The 19,186-nt window shown below is 38.2% G+C and overlaps 2 protein-coding genes across 3 annotated transcripts; both read right to left on the minus strand.

Moving 5' to 3' along the window:
* Positions 1 to 107: 107 nt before the first annotated feature.
* LOC110703297 (protein ANTI-SILENCING 1-like) lies at positions 108 to 11,704 on the minus strand. 2 transcript variants are annotated; one of them, XM_021881085.1, is made up of 14 exons: positions 11,175 to 11,704; positions 8,887 to 9,236; positions 8,566 to 8,734; positions 7,487 to 7,573; positions 7,241 to 7,375; positions 6,624 to 6,719; positions 6,485 to 6,537; positions 6,027 to 6,119; positions 4,204 to 4,279; positions 4,034 to 4,124; positions 2,395 to 2,500; positions 2,183 to 2,299; positions 566 to 816; positions 108 to 472 (listed from the first exon to the last, which is right to left on the minus strand). In XM_021881085.1, exons 2-13 carry the CDS (start codon positions 9,223 to 9,225, stop codon positions 574 to 576), a joined length of 1,605 nt encoding a protein of 534 aa, XP_021736777.1. In that variant the 5' UTR covers positions 9,226 to 9,236; positions 11,175 to 11,704; the 3' UTR covers positions 108 to 472; positions 566 to 573. The 2 variants fall into 2 exon arrangements, with proteins under 2 accessions (XP_021736777.1, XP_021736776.1); XM_021881084.1 differs by having other exon boundaries at positions 7,241 to 7,381.
* Positions 11,705 to 14,508: 2,804 nt separating this feature from the next.
* On the minus strand, positions 14,509 to 17,809 carry LOC110703298 (protein MAIN-LIKE 1-like). The gene is made up of 4 exons (XM_021881086.1): positions 17,682 to 17,809; positions 15,458 to 16,795; positions 14,952 to 15,377; positions 14,509 to 14,856 (listed from the first exon to the last, which is right to left on the minus strand). The coding sequence occupies exons 1-4, from the start codon at positions 17,748 to 17,750 to the stop codon at positions 14,716 to 14,718; spliced, it is 1,974 nt and encodes a 657-aa protein (XP_021736778.1). The 5' UTR covers positions 17,751 to 17,809; the 3' UTR covers positions 14,509 to 14,715.
* Between the last annotated feature and the right edge of the window lie 1,377 nt (positions 17,810 to 19,186).

Below are 19,186 nucleotides of genomic sequence, written 5' to 3' on the forward strand. Positions count from 1 at the left end.
TACATTTTCATAAATATATTTCTGTATATATGACAGTAATCTTGTCAAAGATTTAGATGTAATGAATGATACAAACTTTTGAAGATCAAGAGTTGTTCATTGGACAATTCAAGTGCAAAATGGTCATTTAATAATTAAAGTATGACACTTAGATCATTACAGAAATTTTAAGGGAGAAGATCTATAATTACGATGTCAACCGAAAATTTTATAATTGTGAACTCAAGGAGGAAGTTAATTATCTACATTGCCTCAGAAATAGTAATAGACTAATAGTTCAAGTTTGTAGCCAAAAAAGATTTATACAGCTTTCTATGTTCTATTTGAGAAAGTATGCTTGGATCTAAGGGGGCAACCCGCAAATTTTTCAAGTGGCGACTTCTTAAATATATCACGCTCAACATCCAAAAACATATCAAGCACACAGTTGCAGTTAGCATCCTTCTGTACACAAACTCTTCAATTGCCAAACCTACATAATTATTCAAAGGTAGAACAAAGCACTTCAGTACATGTGACAGTAAATGTTTAACAAGAGAGAATTGTTTATTCATGGAAAGCTTACCATAAATATCACAACAAAGTCGGATGTGATGCACTTTGAGGCCTCTCAACAGGAGATTCAGGTACAGATGTAACTTCTACTGCTGTTATGTTAGGTTCATCTGATTTGATCGCAGGAGGTCTCTCTACTCTTCTATTAGGTGCATCAGACGATTCATGTGCAAAAGTTACCTCTACTGCCGTTCTATTAAGTTCATCTGTTCGATCCTTCATCATCTGGCTCTGACAGTCTGAAAACTCTTTTGCTTGTCCCTGTCTCAATGACAAAAATCACAACTTTGCCTTTTGAAAATAAATGAATGGAAAACTTTGGACTCCTACACTCCTATGTCCTATCACACTTCAGAACACATCCATGCAAGATTGCAATGTCACATATTACCAGGGAAACGGCAGGAGAGACAGCAGACCACTAAGGGCAAGAGTTTATTGGTTAGTGACGTAAATAAAGGAGATGAAATTTATACCCAACCATTGGCCATGAACCAGGCATAAATTAAGAGCTATTCACCCTATACCCGCCCACCCTTCCCCATATACCCACCTTCTCAAACCTGTCACCCACCCAGTATAATCAAATTATAATCCTTCTGTTTACAAATCAAAATCATATATACTGTATTTTGAATGTCCACAAATAAGTCAAGTTACTATACATGGCATATTCACCCCAATTTTATCAAGTGATGCGAGTCTTAACAGAAAAAAAAAAAGGTTTATCTTTCTTTTACACACACCATCAATTTAATAATTTTCTTTTACACTATCTATATAAAACCTTACCCCCTCCATGTTTAAATTTTAAATCTTTGTGTCAAAAAACCTTAGGAGACTTTTATTTGTGGATAGAGTGAGTAGTCAGTGGAACTACTCAATATATTCAATTACCCCAAAAGAAAATACTGCACAAACTTTATATTCTCTTTTCTATCTCTCTTTTTTTTTTCTTTTTTTTTCTTTTTAAATAATCACAATTATCTTACAGCCTGATTTTGCTTTTAACGTTGGTATTGTTAGCTCCCAAGTGGGAACACTTAACTCATGAAGACGTTGTGCTCGGGCTCTCTTGGGGGAGTCCCTTCTCTCCTCCACCCCCACACTTTGAATCACACTATAATAATGTTTAAGAGTGTGTGAAGTAGGTGACTGAAGTTGATATGATTGGTACTGACTATATTACACAGACTCAACAAGTATAGGACATGACTTGTCAGAAACAGCAATAATATGAGAAATATGCACAAAACCAGTCCAAAATGAAAGTCTTACTGCCATACCAAATCACCCATTTCTGAGTGCCAAGTACCCGACACTGCTCTACTGAGACTTGTAATGAAATGAAGAGTTGGAATAACAAGGTATTTGTGACAGATAGTGCAAAGGGGTACAGCTAGCTAAATAATTGTCCTATGGCCAAATGGATGGTGGGAGTGGTATGGTTTATGTTAAGGACCAATTCAACCAAAAGCTTAAGCCGGTGGTTGAGGCCCAAGAATATGTTTTATACTCTATCAGTTTAAACATGCATTAGCCAACATGGGTATACGGAAACCTTCCAACACACGTCCACACCAGCTACACCACACTGACATTTAAAAGATAGTGGAAAAAGTGGCACCTTGAATAAAGCTTCCCACCAGAGATCTGATCTTTTTTGAAGCATGCGCCATTGCATTGCCATCTCGTGTTCAATTGTATTTGCCTGTGCACAGTGGGAAGCAAACACGGCCTTTCTCTACAAGGACCAAAAAAAATATAAAGAGCCATTCACATACTAAGAGCAAATAAAAGGTATGATGTATGTAGAATTAGAATGGTAGATAAGAATACCTTGTTATTGTTAAATTTGTGCTTCAGTTTATCCATGATGAGATGGCCAGGAAAATTCCGAGTCATATATGGTTCATTAAGAGTGGCTTTGCAAGCAACGAGAGGCCTGGAATAAGAAAAGTTAGAGATTTAAAATAAATAAATAAATAAAAAGAAGCAAGATATAACATTATAACTAGTTAACTACAAAGTGAGTCCTATACAGTAGGCCCAATCTGCTATGTGGCATGGTAAATCCTAGACCAGAGTTGTTTGTCTGAATTGTCTTGATATCCATAATGGGAGTACCACTTCACAGTCAGCATGTGGGAGGTCGAATTCAGATTACTTAACGCCTATTCCAGTTGGCCTCAGCATTGAGTTACCTCTACTGAAGAGGTTATCCAAAAGGGGGCACCTAATGAAGCTAGTGAAGAGTAAGAAATTGTAAGGAATACATAAACTCAAATGAAGTCGATCCTTGATAAAATCTAAGGTGTGGTTAGGGCTCAGATTTTCATCTATCCAAGAACAAGGGATTTCTTTGAGAATAACCTCTCTTGCGAAGAGATCTTAGGAGTTCATGTGCTAAAGGAAAATTTTGATCTAGCAGAACCCAAGTGTTGGTTTCAGAACCAAAGAAGGCAGGGTTCGTTTATGATTATTCCAAAGAAAGTTTACCTAGTTTCTCAAGGAAAACATTTTACCTATCACCACTCAAAGCTGGGGTCATTTGTGATAATTCAAGTAGTAGACACTATAAGGAAGTTGCCAAGGAAGATCGTATGAGGCGGGAAGAGAGTATGTCACATTCAAATACTTCAAATATCAGCGTGTTAGGCAATCAGGATCATGGAAGTCAGAATCATTTGAAAGGTTGCAGGCTCATGGAAGAACAAACTCTAACGGAGGAGCATTTGCCTATGGGTTCTTCAGAGAAATGCATGGACTCAGATGCAGGTTCAGCTTCTGGTTTGGATTGTATCAAGTGTGAATCAGTTAGTGTCTTGGAGATAGGTTCGAGGACAGCCGTGAGAAAAGTGGTTATCATCCAATCATTTCAAATCCAAAGTTTGAACCTTGAAGTTCATCCACCTCTACTAAGATGACCAACCTGTAGTTCCCTGTGCAAGAGTGGGAACTATTGCTCATAATCAGATTATAAGACCCAGAAGGAGATGGTCTGCATGGAGATAGGATGCAGATTTTACCCGTTTTGAACTTTGCTTTTGGTTGTAGGTTTTATTCTGGCATGAAGAGGAAAATGTTAGCTCCCCCATCTTTGTTGTTGGATTGCACCAAATACCCTAGGTAAAGGATTTGTTCTAGTAATAACTATTTTAGTCAGTAGTGTCAAGTCAATTGCTAGTCATGTCTCAAATTTTTGTTCTGCAGATCGAAGTGTCAATTCAAATGTTTGTGTAACCTATAAATGGCCAGGGGTGTCAGTGGGCAGGTCAAATAGGAGACCCGCCTCAACCTGGGCGGGGATGGGTCACGGTTTGGCATGTGGTGAGGCGGGGATGGGATTATTATACCCACTATTATGACTTATGTGTGTTTTTCTTTTCTTTTTTTTTTCCCGTTGTCAAAAAGGAGAGGAGGGAGGGGGGGGGGGGGGGGGGGGGGGGGGGGGGGGGGGAGGGACATGTAAAGATACCTTCCTTCCCCAACTACAAGACACCTATCTTTTAACAAACACATGATGAGATCTGCATCGTCCTTCGATTCAAATATAACCAATGCATGCCCTGCAAGTACAAACCATAGCTTCAGATATTGTTTACAAATTTCATGCTAAAAAACAAGGATTTCAAATCAGGAACGTACCATATATATCGAAAGAATGTCTGCGTGGCATGATCTTTGCATGAGCCTTAACCTTAAAAGCCTTTGAAATCATTTCCTAAGCAATCAAAGAAGTGAGTGACATCAAGATCATAATTATTGAGCAACAACTATGGCTACTAAACAAGCATTAGGATAACAACTAATATATACACTCTTTGTAGCATTTTAACTGAATATGTGCCCTTTTTAACGTCTGATTCCTTGCTAGGGGTAAGGCCCCGTGGGGTTTAGTCCAAAGAACCTCTTTCCTAATGTTAGAGGTGATATAATCATACACCTATATATCATGAAACAAGGAAGCAGACAACGGACCAACAAACTACCCTATGTTCTCTCTAATTAGGTTTACTACTTAAATAGTATGAAAATGTGTGGCACACTTTGAAAGGAAAGGGGATGAGAGCTGAAAAGACAAAGAACCATCATACCACATAAGTACAAGAGAAAATGAAGATCTTAGTCCCACCATTCAACAAAAGATAAAAGCCTTGAGAAATTTAAACAGACCAAAAGAACTTTAGGGGCGTTTGGCTTAACAAAGGGGAAAGGGAATGAGCTTAAGAAAGGGAAAGGAGGAGAATAGAAACAAAAACACTTAGATAAGTTAGATTTAGATAGTTAAGATTGGGAATCATCCAACATCCATTTCCCTTCCTTTCAAAAACTACCACTGCCACCTTAAATCAGAAAACAACCACCATTGCCCCATTACTTCCTCCACTACCCCCAAAGTCACTGCCCTGCCCCTCCTTACTTTTCTCTCTCTCTCTCTTTTGAATTAAGCTTCTAGATCTAGTTTCTTAGTGGTATTTTTTCAGATGGTTGGGTAATTTTCCTATTGTATAGGGTGGTTTCATGGTGGATGAAGTAATTTTTTCACAATGGTGGAGCTAATTTCAGGTTGGGTAAGCGCTAGTTTCAGGGTTGGTGTTGTGGGTTTCAGGAGAGGAGGTTAAGGTGGCTTTCCAGTGCTGTGTGCCCTCACAGGCATGTAGATTACCATATCAAAGAGACATACATAATCCCATTACCAATTTCTCTCTTTTTTCAAAAGCATCTACTCACACAATGAAGGAGAGAGAGAGGGGATTTGGATGCCTTAAGTGATACCAATACAGATGCAAGAACATAGATACTACATTACCCCTTTGAATCTCAACAAGTTTCTATTATTACTGACATTCTTTGTTAATGACAGTTTCATAACCTCTAGCCAACTATATAGAATTACATGCATACTAAATAAGACTCCATCACTTTGACTATTGATGATTTGAATATTATTCAAGCTATTAGTTTATGACATTGATATTAAGTAAATATGAAGACTAGGAGATAGACACTAACAGGTTGACAAAATCTAATCATCCACACAACCCACCCACCCACCCCCCCCCCCCCCAAAAAAAAAAAAAAAAAAAAAAAAAAAAAAAAAAAAAAAAAAAAATCTAGACTTGGTGAGCAGAAAATCATAATTTAAGCTCCAATTATTAAGAATCAAAAGGAAGTATGAAAGGAAAAACAAGACAAATAGAGGACATAGCCTTCCTATGGTATGAGTAGTAAAAACCCAAACACCAAAGAAGAGACACTGACAGCAGTCACATACTACCATTTTACTTACTATCTTTACGCAAGGGGAAAAAAGGTGCTCTAGCATGAGAAATTTTTGATTGATTACAATAGTAGTTGAGTGGAATAAATAAGCAGATATAATAAGCAATCGTGCATATGAAAAGAACAAGAATCAACATTGCAAGGAAAAAACACAGGTAATAATTAAATTATACTGTATTCAGTACCTGTACGTCTAATGCAGTATGAGACAGATCCAAGTTATACAAGTGGATGACAGTTCCTTGCTCATGAGCCTCCTTTAGTTTATCTTCCCACGACTGGAATCATATAGCAAAAGAAATACTCATAAATGCATCATTTTTGTGAGTCAGATGTTTTATAATAGTTGACCAGACCTCAGACCCACAAGCTATCAAGAGAACTAAAGCAAAAGGATTACTACAAAATGATGGCCAATTCAATTAGAAACAACTGAAAGTGGGTAACACAATAACGGCACAAAAATTATCACAACCAACATCAACAGAGACATTGACAAAAAAATATAAAAGGAACATAACAGCCTATTCTCAATCTCACAAATCTATAAGATTTACTGCATTATCGCATAATTCTACAGAACCCTTAGCATTCAGATTTTAGAAAGTAAGCATGATCAATAACGTTATGTAGCAGAACTTACCAACGCGAAGAACCATCTTCGGGTATCCTGAGATGGTGAGGGAAAATCTGTCTCTGAAATATAAACAAACATGTAAATGCAGATGTTATGTTGAGTACCAAGCATATATGAAGAGAATAGAGTAGACTGCAAGTAGTACCTGGTAGAATTTTCCTCTTCTTCAAAGGTGGGGCTTCTAAAGTGTGATGCTCCAAATTCGCATGTACACTCAGAACTTCTGCCTTTATATGCTTTTCTGCAGTGTATGTAGGTTTTTCTTTAACTAATGCATAGCAAAAAGAAAAAAAAAATGGATAAATAAAAATTAATACAAACAACTACTGAATATGCACCCGTATGCAAAGTGCACCCAAAGTTATGTTTTACTCATTTGATGATTAAATGAGCAAAGAATACCCTTGGGTGCTTACTCAACTACTACCTCCGTTCCCGTATGTCCTAGGCACTTACTACTTGACAGTAATTAAGGAAATAAGGAAGAGAGTACAGGTGGGGAAAGGAGTGATTTTATAATTTCTCAACAATGTAAGTAGGTCAAATCTTATATTAAATTTTGTATGTGGGTATTGTGGCGGGCCAAAGAAGGCAAACAATTTAAGTGTCCTTGCCATAAATGGAATAAAGTACAAGTGTAAAGTACTTTAAGAAATGAACTTATGAGGAAGATGTAAAAAATCATTTAGGAATGGAGGTAGTATATACCAAATTTTCTATAAACAAAAAAAAAATAGAAAATACATTAGTCATTTCAACCACCTTTCAATAGTGCATTAGCACTAGGATCGTTCCTGCATTCTACATTTGCTTTGGGCTTATCTCGAATCTCAAAATTCTCAGATGCATGCAAAATTTCGATCTTTGTAGGCTTTTCAGCAGTGTTTGTAGGATTTTCTGCAACTAAGCATAACACAAGCAAACATAGGAGGCATAGATAAATTAATACAAATAACTTGTTTACCAAAATTATAAAAAGGGGAAAATGTATGTCTTTTCAACAAGTACCTTTCAACTGTGAACCAGCAGAGAGACCAGTCCTGCATTCTAAATTTCCTTTGGGATTATTTTGACTCCAATTGAACAAACGTTCCACTGCAGACGTATAAAGATAATAGTTGCTGATTTAGATATAAATACAAATAAGAGAATACTTAACATGAAACATTATCACAAAATATTGTGTTCAAAGTTCTGAGTACTAAGATGACATCTTGGCCAAAAGAAATTATAATTAAGAGAGCGGGGATTATATAGTTTCAATGATTTGCTTCAGCATGATTTACGATTTACTGTGTCACTTAAGTCAGATGCAGCAGATTTCTCTTGCTCACAACAACAATAGATCCCAACAGTAGCAAGAGGTCTATATCAGACTTCCAATATAATGTATTCACATTTCATTTTATATAGTACTCCTATAAAAACAGAAATAAATAACAATTTCAAATTTCAAATCACAGAAAAGTGAGCTCTATGATAAGCAAATTATAAGGTGACAATGTGCCTAGGAGCATATGCTGTAAATTAATTTGCAATATTCCACTTAGAAAAAGGTCAATTTATTCTAAGCCCATCATCCTGTGTTCGTTACATTGGGTTCAGTCACAGACTTTTTTTTTTTGTTAATAGTTACAGACTTGAGTCACTCAATTTCACAATAAGAGTAGGTCAAATTTACAAATTTCTTCTAGGCCATCATAGGGCATAAGAATAGAGTTGGATTAAAAAGTTTTGGAAGTGCAAAGAAAAACTTTGTTGCTGGAAATTGGAATACAACTGTGAGAAGTTATGAGCAAATGAGCCTCGTCCTACAACTCCTAGTTGTAGTGCTTCTAGCCTCTTTAAGCTTGACGAACCATTAAGTTACTAGGTTACTTAACCTTTTATTTAAACGTGAATGAACGAATCTTCTACCAAAATATCTTGTATGGCTGGTTAAAGAAACTCCTTATGGTCATAGAAAGATAAATCCATACTAAAAATTAGGAAGAAGCGCTCTTCTAGTAATAGTCACGCATTACCAAGATTTGTGTAGCATGTAATCCAACTAAGACGTTATAAAAAAACCATACAGCTTACACTACCTTTTATCTTGTCAATGATATCAGGAAACTTATCTGATATCCTTAGATCTCCGACATCAAAAATATGGAAAACGTAGTAGTTAGCCTTTGCCAAATCTGATTTAGATAGAAGAGTGTTCCTTCTATCCTTTGCAGTACATACAACATTGCATTTCCCAACAATAGCTTCCTGAAACATAAAGGAGATAAAACTAAGATAATATTCATAATTTCTTTTGAACATTTCAACCATGTAACTCTATCCATATTCACATAATGTTCTATCAAGGAGAAGTTATTCTTAGGAAAGTGAAAAAGAGCTCAAGAAGGTAGAGAAGTTACCAGAGGGATTATGTTTGAAACTCCTCTGCCCTCACCAGAAGCCAAAAACAGCTCATTCCAAGAAGGTTCATACTCTCGTATGAAGTTGCACACGTCTGCTGGTCGGAAAAACCAGATAACTCTCCCTCTCTTAGCTCCTGCTTTTGACTCCCACATCTTTACCAGTTTACCTATATCGGTGTCTTTTGCACCTTCCCGATATAGGTAAACACAGTCGTGAAGAGAATATTGAACACCTTGATATCTAAACGACTTGTAAGATTTGATTTCTGAATCATCTGTTACCATCTTGATTCCCCATTTGAAAGTTTCCAGGTTTTCCTCCATCAGTTGTGACATAGCTTGGTCACCTAGAAGAAAGTCAGAAACTACTGATCAACACACTACCTAATAAAGAAATCATTTCAGCAGCCTCCAAACACAGAAACCAATATCCCAATTGAATAAATAAAATTTGAGCAAACAACAGTATCGGAACCAATACAACAACTCCTTGCTGAAAGGAGTAACAATTCTTAAAAAAGAATAGAACAACATGCAAATTTATACATAAGCTTCAATCAGTGTTATACATTTAAGAGTAATAAGACAGATATACTATCAGTCATTCATACTGTCGATACACTACACTATCAAAATGTGATTTTACCTCAAATTAGCATGAGTAGTACCTATTAACTCATAAATTTAGCCATTACGCTAGATGAGTAATTGAGTATGACACAACAATTCCATACTAGTACAAAATAACAAATTAAACGAATTTAAGCTTTTCACAACTTTAAAAATGGCAAACATCTGAACCAACAAACTATGGGAAAACAACAACATTGTTTAATACTAGCTTCTTCCAACATTCAAAATTCATGTCTAAATCAGGAATAAAAAACAAAAAAATCATCTTGACAACAAACTTTTTTTTTTTGAAGGCAACAAGCGGGAACCATTTATTAATTCAAATCAAGCAAAGCCAAAGTCATGAGACTTTGGGGAAAAACATTCATTCAAATTTGTTCCGTATCAATCGGAGTTTTCTACCTAGCAATACTAAGAGCAACTACATTACGTCATTACCATCCCGCTTCACATGCCTACACATAAAGGAAGTAAAATTTGAGCTTAGAAAACACACTTCATCATAGAATAAGAAAACTGGAGCCACCCCTTCTTGCTTGTTCTGGATTTCCTTGACTGCATTAGCTGCATCACACTCCAACTCTACCCAATCATACATTCATACCCCATCCTGAGAGCCAACCTAACTCCAAAAACTGCTGCCCCCGCTTCTGCCAGATCATGCATCAATTTTCTTTACTACAGCACCTAGTAAAGATCCCTGGACATCCCTAATCATAGCCCCAAAGCTCACCCCACTCCCTGCTAACACATGAGCGTCAACATTAATTTTGACAGCATTAGCTTCCGGTGGTTTCCATCTAGTAGGTGAACTCACAGCAGGGTTTTGGCGAGGCATACAAACCTTCGAATTATAGCTTGCATAATCCACACACAGCTTAACAAAACCCATAGCAACCCCCACCACATCCACCTTACTCCCACTGTCAAAAATCTCCTTATTTTTACAGCGCCACGCAGCCCACGCCAAAGCAGCAAACAGACGGAGTTTACACTTATTCACTTTCCCAGTCACCCACATAACAATTCGGCAAAAGAAGAAAATGGAGCATCCCTCAACAGATCAGTGAACTCACTGCAACCCCAAATGCTAGCTGCATGCTTGCAGTAAAATAAAGAGTGGATGATAGTCTCATCCCCACCTGAGCAAACATTGCAGATCATCGATATGCACATATGACAACAAACTTGAGTAGAGTAAAGCTAGGCTATAGAATGGTGGATGAACGTACTCAATTTCTCTCTCTATAATTTGATGAGTTTCTCTCACTAAAACGGAAAACAATGTTGAAGAAATGGCCATTTTTACAGATAAAATAAAAAATCTTCCAAAGTTCCATAATTTCTAGCTCTAAACACAAAATCCCAACAAAATTTCTTCACATATTATACAGAACTGTCATCTAAATCAAACACAGTGAACATACACCAAAAAAAACAGAGAGAAAACCCCTGATTCTAACAATATAAAGCAAATAAAGTCACCCAGTAAGAAATTCCCAACATAAACAAAGAAAAAACAGGATAAAAAATATCCCAAAAAACAGCAAAAATAGAAGCATTAAAACAAACCCAACTAAGAAATTTACACGAAAAACCAAAAAAAAACCAGCATAATAGTTCATAAACAAAGAATGAAAGTAGAATATTACCTCAAAAATGAAAGTGGGAACCCAGATGAAGAGAGAGAAAGCAGATAAAAGAGGGGTTTAAAATTCTGGAAATGGGGTGATTAAACCTTGATTACTAAAAATGGCAAAAAGAAGATGACAGAGTTTTGGAGAATTTTGAGCTTAAAATGGTAAAAATGTTGAATTTTGTAGTGAAATGAAGAAGAAAGAAGTTGGAGGAAATTTGGTGGAATGAAGAAGATGAAGTGACAGGAAAAGAGATTGTTGCAGCAGAAATTGTGCGCAACGCCACCACTACACCATGGTCATTGCCTACGAACATGTAGTAGACTCTTCACATGCTCTTACAACTGTAAATAAAAATTAAAATTAATTTTTAAATATTAAAAAAAAAAAAAAAAAGGTCTTTAGTGGAATTAATTTCTCACTTGTTGTAAATTTTTTCTAAAATTAAACTAATTTTTCTCTATTTTCTTGCTTATTTTCTTTTTTTTTTTTTTTTTTTTTTTGCTTTTATGGAGTACTTATGTAATTAAGTATGACTATTCAACCCGTTCAAAAAAAAAAAAAAAAGTATGACTATTCAAAAAAAAAAAAAAAAACGGAGTATATAATTAAGTATGAGCTAACACATTGAGTGAATGATAATTATTGTCTTTTACAAAAACAAAAATGTCATAAATATAAGAAGAATTACTATATTACGGAGTTAGTTTCAATTGGTGGGTTTCTAAAAAAAAAGTTTCATTTTGTGGAGTTTACTGGGAAGGAAGTGAATTAGGAAAGGTTATATTGCTTTATGCATAGAAAAAGGGATTTGTTAAACATCGCCCGCGTTTTTCTACATAAAGCCCACATTTTTTAAAAATGTTGACATTATTGCCCTTGTTTTAATTTTTACCGAAAATAAAATTTTTCACTCATAAAAAATGTGGAGCAGGACTGGATCGCCGAGTGAAACCGAAGAGCCCTCAACGTCGGGTAGATGCACCGGAGAGACGCCGTTGACGCCGGAAAAGGAGGTACGAAGCCATCTAAAACCACGAATTGGCGGCTGGCGTCCTGCCGGGACGCCGTGACCGTAGTGGTGGCGCCTAGCCAGGACGCCGCCACCGTGGCTCTGGCGCCTGGCCAGGACGCCGCCACCGTGGCCGTGGCGTCTGGCCAAGACGCCGCCGCCACGGTGGCGGCGTCCTGGCCAGGCGCCACCGCCACGGTGGCGGCGTCCTGGCTAGACGCCACCGCCACGGTGGCGGCGTCCTGGCTAGGCGCCACCACTATTTTTTTTTTTTTTTTTTTAATTTAATTTAAAATTTGTTTATTTTTTTTTTTTTGTGTTACAATTTTTTTTTTTTTTTTTTTGGTTTTTTTTTTTGTTTTGTTTTTAATTGTTTTAATTTGTTTTTGTTTTTAATTTATTTATTTTTTATTATTTTTTTTACAATTTTTTTCGTTTTATGTTTTTTTTTTGTTTTTATTTTTTTGGTTTATTTTTATTTATTTAATCTAAAGTTTTGTTTATGTTTTTTATTTTTGTGTTTTGTTTTTTTTTTTTTTTTTGAATACTTTTTGTTTATTTCTTTGTTTGTTGTTTGTTGTTTTATATTTATATGTTATTGTTGCAGGATTATGGTGGAGACGGAAATGATTATAGTGGGATTTTTGTACACGATGGTCTGTTCGAAGATGCTCAACAAGCGGTTGATTGGGCGAAACAGGTTGCAATTAGATCAGGTTTTTGTTTAGTAGTAGCAACGCATCTACAACGTCAGACATAAATTGAGGTTTGAACGGTCAGAGGGAAGGAACCCTATACAGCAGCTTCTACACCAGGCACAAGCACGTGGTTACCTGTACTGGTTTGAATCTGATGAAGACACATCGGAGGTGACTCATTTGTTCCTTGTGCATCCTGATTGTGCTGATATGATTTCGTCTTGGCCATCTGTGATTCTGATCGATTCAACGTACAAGACAAACAAGTATAAGTTTCCACTGGTTGAGATGGTTGGGATGACTCCAACGAACCAGAACTTTTTGATTGGTTATGCAGTTATGAAGGATGAGACGGTTGCGAGTTACCGTTGGGTGTTGGAGAAGTTGAGAAATTACATCGGCCCAAGTGTTCAGCCATCGGCCATCGTCAGCGATTGTGAGGGAGGTCTCTTTGCCCCTATAGCGGAGCTGTTTCCGGAGTCGAGCCATTTACTGTGCACATGGCACATCAACAAATGCGTGATAGTCAAAGCCTACAACCTTTTCAACAAGAACTTAGATTCAGCAGAGAGATTGGTAAATGGTAAGTGGCGGAAGATCCTGCAAGCTACCACGGAGGCAGAGTACGACCGAGCCTTGGATAACTTCAAGGATGCATACCAATGGTGCCCGGCAATCGTAGACTATGTGATGCAGCAGTGGGTGCCTCAGAGGGAAAAGTTTGTCAAATATTGGACAAACCAAGTTCTTCATTTTGGAAACACTACTACATGTAGAGTTGAGAGCGCTCATAGAGCTCTGAAGGACTGGATTGATTCTTCCACCTCTGCTCTGGATACACTGTTCGAGAGAATAAACAAGGCTATTGATACTCAGAGGAACGGCATCAAGAACTCTCTCGAGGACTCCAGACGGCGACATGGCACGATGTATAGCCATTTCATATTTAAGATTCTCCATGGTCGTGTGTCACACTACTGCTTGGGGTTGATTCTGAGCGAGCACACCAGGATGAGGGAGTTGGGTGATGAAGTGGCTATTCGGTGCGGATGTGCTATATCGGTGACTCATGGACTACCTTGTGCATGCACCATTCACCGCGTAATTACGCAAGATAGGGCGTCGTTACATGTTGATCAGGTTCATCCATTCTGGCGGACGCTCGTTATCGGAGAGCATGCTGTTCCACAGACAGTCAACCGTGAACAGGAGGAGTTGGAGCAGTTTCGTTCGATGTTTGACCAAGTGTCCTCCAGCCACCCTTCAGTCATTCGTAGTGCTACCCACGTACTTCATGATGTGCAGTGATGCATTTCGGCCTTGGTTTGCATGGTCGAGCTTACTATCCGTGTACCACGGTTCTGCCTTGGTGTTCGCGTGAGACCGTCACCAGACCGGTAAGAGAGGTTGCTATTGGATTTCTGGGGCCGTCATACAGACATTTCATCCGACTGGACCTGTCACCCGATTTTCCGGTCCCACCGATTATACCAACGTGGTACACCATTCGTACAGCAAGCGTAGAGGGCTGGGATGCGTTATATCATGACCGGGTGCAGCAGTGGAACAATCTAGTTGCCTTTTCTATGTGACCTAATATTGCTATTGCTATGTTTTTCCCATTTATTTAATTTTCGGATTCTAATTTTCGTATTTAGTTTTCCCATTTAAATGTGAACCTGTATTTAGTTTTCGTATGCCCACTAATTACAACTTAAAATAAAAGTTATAAAAACTAAAAATATAATGTCAAATTCTAAGAACTTAAAATAATAATTATAAGAACAGATAATGTTAACTTTTACAAACAACTAGGAAAATGTTTTATAAATGCACTGCCGACATATCAATAATCTCTCTGTGACGCCCACTGCCACTGCTCAAGGGCCCGTTCCAGTTCATCAATAACAGCTCTGCCTGTTGCAGTCGTCATGTTGTCCCTCTCCTCAAAAAGTCTGTGTCCCAACTGCGTCATCTTTCCCATCCACTACACATAACAAAACACATAAAATTCAATAACGACGTATTATGAGACGTATTATATGAAAAAAAACACAACTACAAATGTTTTATGAGACGTACCGCATCCACGGCAGTGGGCGGTGGCACATCATCATCATCGGCGTCGTCGCCGTGGTGGACGTCTCTGATCAACCTCGGGTGCGAGTGCCGGTTGTACCACTCCATGTAGTGCTGGTCACACATGGCAGCCACCCCAGTTGGCGGCCGCTGCAACTGCTCAATCCATATGCGGGCAACCATCGGAAACTGCTCCCACGTGCCAATCATGCTTGCCGGCCATTGGACGACGTACTCCTTCAACGACGCAGATCGGACGGCCTTACTGGGCCATGCTGGTGGAGGAGGAACAACTTGGACATATCCAAGCTGGCGAAGACAGCGCTGCGGCATGTACGCCTCTACGATCTCACGATACTGAATCAGTCCCGTGTAGAGGGTCCTGGGTACCCTATTACTAGGGTTCTGGCCGAAAGGCATCCAGTTCACCTGCACATTTTTTAAAATTAGTAAGATTCATACAATAAACACATCAAACTATAAAAGTAGAAATAATTTAAACACTTTACCTCTAATGGGGACATCCTGTCAAGCAATAACCGTATCGATCGCAGGCGGTCAATGGACTTCTTCTCGACACGCGGACTCCACGCACAGGCACGTGGCTGGCCATCCCCAATAGGAACCGGGTCGCGGTGTGGTCGAAACGCCGGGAAATACTCGTATATCCACGTCTGTAACAACGTCATACATCCAGTGATACCTGCCGCATCAGCCCGGCTCGAGAATCCTAACTGGCGATACATGTACGCTAATGTAGCCGACCCCCAAGAAAACTGGCCTACTCTGTCGGGCTCACACGCGTCAACTATGTCGCGTGGCCTGAGCTTGTTTCCGCTCTTATCCGGAAACAAGGTACACCCGAGAAGAAGAAAAACATATGCAGCCAGCTGTGTGTCCTGCGTCCTACGTGAAGTGGGGTGCAAACATTGCTGCAAAACTGCTGCGATCTTAACACCGCCGTGATCCCACACACCAAGTGCCGCTGTGTACAGCGCAGCCCTATCCACCGCCAACAGCTCCGCCAATAAATCTGCCTGATCCGCATCTGTGACAACAGATGCTCGGTTTCCCTCTACGGGAATCCCAAGGATGGCCTCGACGTCATGCAACATGATCGTCATCTCACCGAACGGAAGGTGGAAAGAGTTCGTGTCCGGCTGCCATCGCTCAACGAAAGCCGTGATCAGCGTCGAGTCAATCCTCTCATGCATGGTGGCAGGAAGGTGGCTCACTCTAGTGGCCCTCAATCGGCCGACCATCTCGCTCTCCTCCGGCCAAGCCTCAGCCCAACTACACAAGAAGTTACAAGTCCTCTCCCGGGTTTGGCATTTCAAAATGCCGCTATCCAAAGCCCGCTCTTGGTCCTCCCAAATACGGGTAGCGATGTGTCCTAGAAAGCTAGGAATCACACTCCCGTCTATAGGTCCCCCAGCCACCTCGCCCCTCACCACCCAAGAATCATTAACGGCCCTCGACCGTTTTCTGCTAACCGCAGACACAGTGGACGCAGATGATGTGCCAGATCTACTAACAAATCTACCATCTCTACCCTTACGCACGTCTACCCTACGCGTCTCATACACATCATCAAGCCTCTGACTGAATGGACCGTAATCATCATATGGTCCACTCTGATCGTCCACATCCTCATCTGCATCCTCCTCCTCCTCCTCCTCATCACCATCATCATCTTCATCATCCTCAGAATAGTGCACCCGTTCTCTACGAGCCGAGGCCGAAATACCACGGGATCTAACGTGTCTGGGCCCCGAGCTCTCCATTGAGTTCATCGTACTTCTCATAATGTCCATACTCTTCCCAGCCCCAGAACGAAAATACGATGCCTAACACAAAATAACAAAACATGTAATATGCAATATAAACATGTAATATAAACATAAAAAAAGTAATTAAAATAAATAAATAAAACAATATACATATGATGGAAAATAAATTAAAAACATTACAAAATATTAACAACCTAAAAATAAAAAAATTAATAACCTAATAAATAAATAAATAAAAAATTGGAAAAAACAAAGCAAAAAAAAAAATTACCCAAAAAAAACAAATTGGAAAAAACAAAGTGAAAAATATAAAATTATAAAAACTTAAAAAAAGAAGAACATCAAAATTTTAAAAAAAATTTATAACAAAAAAAAGGGAACATAAAATTTTTTTTAAGTAAAAAAACTAATTCAAAAAAAAAAAAACAAGAACAATAAACAAGAACATAAAATTAAAAATTAAAAAAAAAAAAAGAGGAACATAAAATTTTTTTAAAAAAAACCAACAAAATTTAAAACAAAATAAAAAAAAAATCAGAAACATAAAATTTAAAATTAAAAAAAAGAAAAACAAATTTAAAAAAAAATCAAAAAATAATAATTATTTTCGAAAATTAAATTTCAAATTTAAAACCAAAAAAAAATTAAAAAAAAAAATAAAAAGGCGGCGGCGCCTAGGCCAGACGCCGTGACGGTGGCGGCGGCGTCTAGCCCAGACGCCACTACCACGGCGGCGGCGCCTAGGCCAGACGCCGGTGCCGTGGTTCTGGCGCCTGGGCCTGACGTCACCGCCACCGTCACGGCGTCTGGCCTAGGCGCCGCTGCCGTGGTAGTGGCGTCTGGGCTAGACGCCGCCGCCGTGGTGGTGGCGTCTGGCCTAGGCGCCGCCACCGCCTCCGACCTTTTTTTTTTAATTTTTAAACACAAAATTAATAAAAAATACCTTCTCGCCGGAAAACCGCTGTCCACCCGCCGCCTGTGCCGCCACTTCCTTGCCGGGCCGCCTCGACATCGCTCGGAAAGTTTTTTAGAGAGAGAAAGTGGAAGTAGAGAATTGAGAGAAGAAATTGTGTTTTTTACTTTGAGGGCAAAAGTGACAATTCACTCTAATTTTGTGGGCTTTATGTGGAGATTCGCGGGCGATGTTTAGCAATTCAGTAGAAAAATTGTGTTATGGTTTTACTCCTTATTCTTGTATGTATATGTATCACATTTGTTCACACAAATTTAGACTTTATATTCCCTCCGTTTTTAAATATTTGCTCCATTTCTCTTGGACACACATGCCGATGCTAATCTTTGATTACTAATATATTTAATTATCAATAATTATAAATTTTAACACTTGAAAATTAATAATCATTGAGATGATTCTAACAAGTACCCATAAGACTATATTTTTTCTTATGTATAAATGATAAATCACAAACATTAGTCAAAGTAGGACAAATGAATAATGCAAAAAATAGAAATGGAGCAAGTATTTAAAAATGGAGAGAGTATTAAATACTTCTTGACTAAAACGGTTAAAGGGCACGTCCAAGGAATTTTTTTTGAGAAATATAACTAAATGAGTTAAGTTTTTTTTGAGAAATATAACTAAATGAGTTAAGTTTTATTCAGTGGTGTTTGCTGGGACTTGGGAGGATATTTATGCCTAAAATGTTTGTATATTATAGCTTCATTTGGTTACCATTTTCATCCTATTGAAATGGTTTTAGGTGAGCCTGTAAACATACAAGTATCATTTACAATCCGATTAAAACTTATTTCACTTTATTAATTAAGCCTAACTAAATCTTATGACAAACTGTTTAGCCATTAATAATGAGTAAGTCATTACTAGATAATACTCCCTCCGACCCACCATCCCTAAGTTACATTTCTATTTCTTTCTATTATGTGAGGAATAAATGTTATGAATATGAATGCAATTTAGGGACGGAGGGAGTAAGAATAATAAGAGCAATAATTGCATCAACTTTGGTATGTCCTATTGAACTATCAAATCTGTTGGTACTTGGGGTCTGTTCTCATTGACTGAACTCAGCTGAACTGAACTGAAATGAATATTTTATAAGAGAAGGAAATTAAGAGCTGAGCTGAACTGAACTGAACTAAACTAAACTGAATTCAATTGAACTGAACTGAACTGAACTGAACTGAGATGAGATGAACTGAACTGAATTAAATTTCAATGTAGGAGAACAGACCCTTGATAGTACATAGCACAAAATTAATATTCCGTATGAACGTAGTCATATTTTTTAATGTATAGACAGAACACTCATAACATGACAAATTAATAGTCATATAATAAAATCATACGGAGTAGTACTACTTAAATGTTTTACGAGTAACAATCAATTCGAAAGAGCTGTGCAAAACTGCAAACTGCAAACTGCAAACTCTTTTCCCTCTCTATTTTCCCAACTTTACGCAAAACTG

Source organism: Chenopodium quinoa, unplaced genomic scaffold, assembly GCF_001683475.1.
Source record: "Chenopodium quinoa cultivar QQ74 unplaced genomic scaffold, ASM168347v1, whole genome shotgun sequence".
NCBI lineage: Eukaryota > Viridiplantae > Streptophyta > Magnoliopsida > Caryophyllales > Amaranthaceae > Chenopodium > Chenopodium quinoa.